The sequence below is a fragment of the Colobus angolensis genome, unplaced genomic scaffold (genome assembly GCF_000951035.1).
Source record: "Colobus angolensis palliatus isolate OR3802 unplaced genomic scaffold, Cang.pa_1.0 Scaffold24, whole genome shotgun sequence".
In the NCBI taxonomy this organism is placed as follows: Eukaryota; Metazoa; Chordata; class Mammalia; order Primates; family Cercopithecidae; genus Colobus; species Colobus angolensis.
Window position 1 is genome coordinate 3,619,649 of NW_012115599.1, and position 1,859 is coordinate 3,621,507.

Below are 1,859 nucleotides of genomic sequence, written 5' to 3' on the forward strand. Positions count from 1 at the left end.
AGTGGGTGGATCACCTGAGGTCAGGAGTTGGAGACCAGCCTGACCAACACGGAGAAACCCTGTCTCTACTAAAAATGTAAAATTAGCTGAGTGTGGTTGCGCATGCCTGTAATCCCAGCTACTCGGGGAGGCTGAGGCAGGAGACTCACTTGAACCCTGGAGGTGGAGGTTGCCGTGAGCCGAGATCGCGCCACTGCACTCTATCCTGGGCAACAAGAGCGAAACTCCATCTCAAAAAAAAAAAGGTCAATTGTTTTTCTTTGTGTTTCAGATACGTCGGTAACCTTTCCAGAGATGTGACAGAAGCTTTAATTCTGCAACTCTTTAGCCAGATTGGACCTTGTAAAAACTGCAAAATGATTATGGATGTAAGGGTATTTTACTTAGTTAACTTTATTCTTTTTTTTTTTTAAGACGTTACTTAAAGCAATTGCTTGGAAGGAATTCTTAATTTACCAATAGTCTAAATATAGTATAAATTCTTAGTTTACTGTAGGCTAAATATAGTCTTAGTTTACTGTATTCTAAATTAATAGGGATTTTAGTGAATTTGTAATGAACTTGTTTTGACAGCTGAATTTAATTTGTTTTACTAAATAATGGAAGATCAGAATAGAACTAGTTATTTGTAGATCAGATGGGAACTGTATATATGTGGGCTCTTTCAGGTGCATTGAGGCATCAGAAATGTTTATATGTGGTATCAATTGGTTGGCTAATAAATTCAGCTCTTACAATTAAATTGGGAAACAGGTTTAAAAATAATAGGCATTTGATACAGTGAAAGTATTTTTAACTTTATTTTTAAAGGTCATGATTCAAGTTTTTCTTGTATTTAGGCAATTCTTATTTATGAGACCTTAATGTATTCAAAAAACACATGTTGAACTCATTCATCCAATTGGTGTTAACCCTGATTCATAATATGTATAAAAAGACATTTAGGGAACAGTTACCCTATTTCCCTGGAGTCTTTGTCTCCTGGGGAGGAAAAACACTTTTTTTTTTTTTTTTTTTTTGTGAGATGGAGTTTTGCTCTCGTTGCCCAGGCTGGAGTGCAATGGCATGATCTTGGCTCACGACAACCTCCGCCTCCCAGGTTCAAGCAATTCTTCTGTCTCAGCCTCCCAAGTAGCTCGGATTACAGGCATGTGCCGCCACACCTGGCTAATTTTGTATTTTTGGTAGAAATGGGGTTTCTCCATGTTGGTCAGGCTGGTCTCAAACTCCCGACTTCAGGTGATCCACCTGTCTTGGCCTCCCAAAGTGCTAGGATTACAGGCATGAGCCACTGCACCCGGCCTAAATTTTTTGATGGGAAAGGCAATATTAAAGAGAAACCTTTTGTCCCATGGTCTCTCCTTTCTGAAAACTTTTGGGTTTTTTGTTTGTTTGTTTGTTAGTCTGTCTTGAAAGACAGGGTCTTGGTAATAGTCGCTGCACCCAGCCTGCTATAAACTTTCAGTTTTCTTTTCTCCAGAAGAGACAATGTGTATGTGTATTGGTTACCTTCTTTCCTGTTGTATTCCAGCTAAACTTTTTTTTACTTGGTATTTTTAAAAGTAATTATTTAGCCGGGTGCATTGGCTCACACCTGAGACCACATCTCTAAAAAAAAAAATTAAGTAAAAAGTATTAATTGTACTTGAAATAAAATTGTATATTCCTCTATTTTTGTAGCTTTCTAGTCTTTTGAATTAGTTTTTTATTTTAACAAATCTGTTTAGGAGGTTATGGAAAGATTTTTAAAATGGCCTATAATGTCATTTGGTATTTTGCACTGTAGATTTAAAATTGGAATTTTTTTCTGCTACTTTATTTTATTTTATTTTTTATTTATTTATTTTTTTTTTTTGAGG

The 1,859-nt window shown here is 36.1% G+C and overlaps 1 protein-coding gene across 4 annotated transcripts in view; it reads left to right on the plus strand.

Moving 5' to 3' along the window:
- TIA1 (TIA1 cytotoxic granule-associated RNA binding protein) overlaps window positions 1–1,859 on the plus strand; it is a 37,172-nt gene that overhangs the window by 14,323 nt on the left and 20,990 nt on the right. For 2 of the 4 annotated variants that reach the window (XM_011945237.1, XM_011945238.1), the window contains exon 2: window positions 272–368. In XM_011945237.1, coding sequence (XP_011800627.1) covers window positions 272–368 — 97 coding nt within the window. Of the gene's footprint in view, window positions 1–271; window positions 375–1,859 lie in introns of those variants that run through there. The other 2 variants (XM_011945240.1, XM_011945239.1) reach the window with 2 other exon arrangements.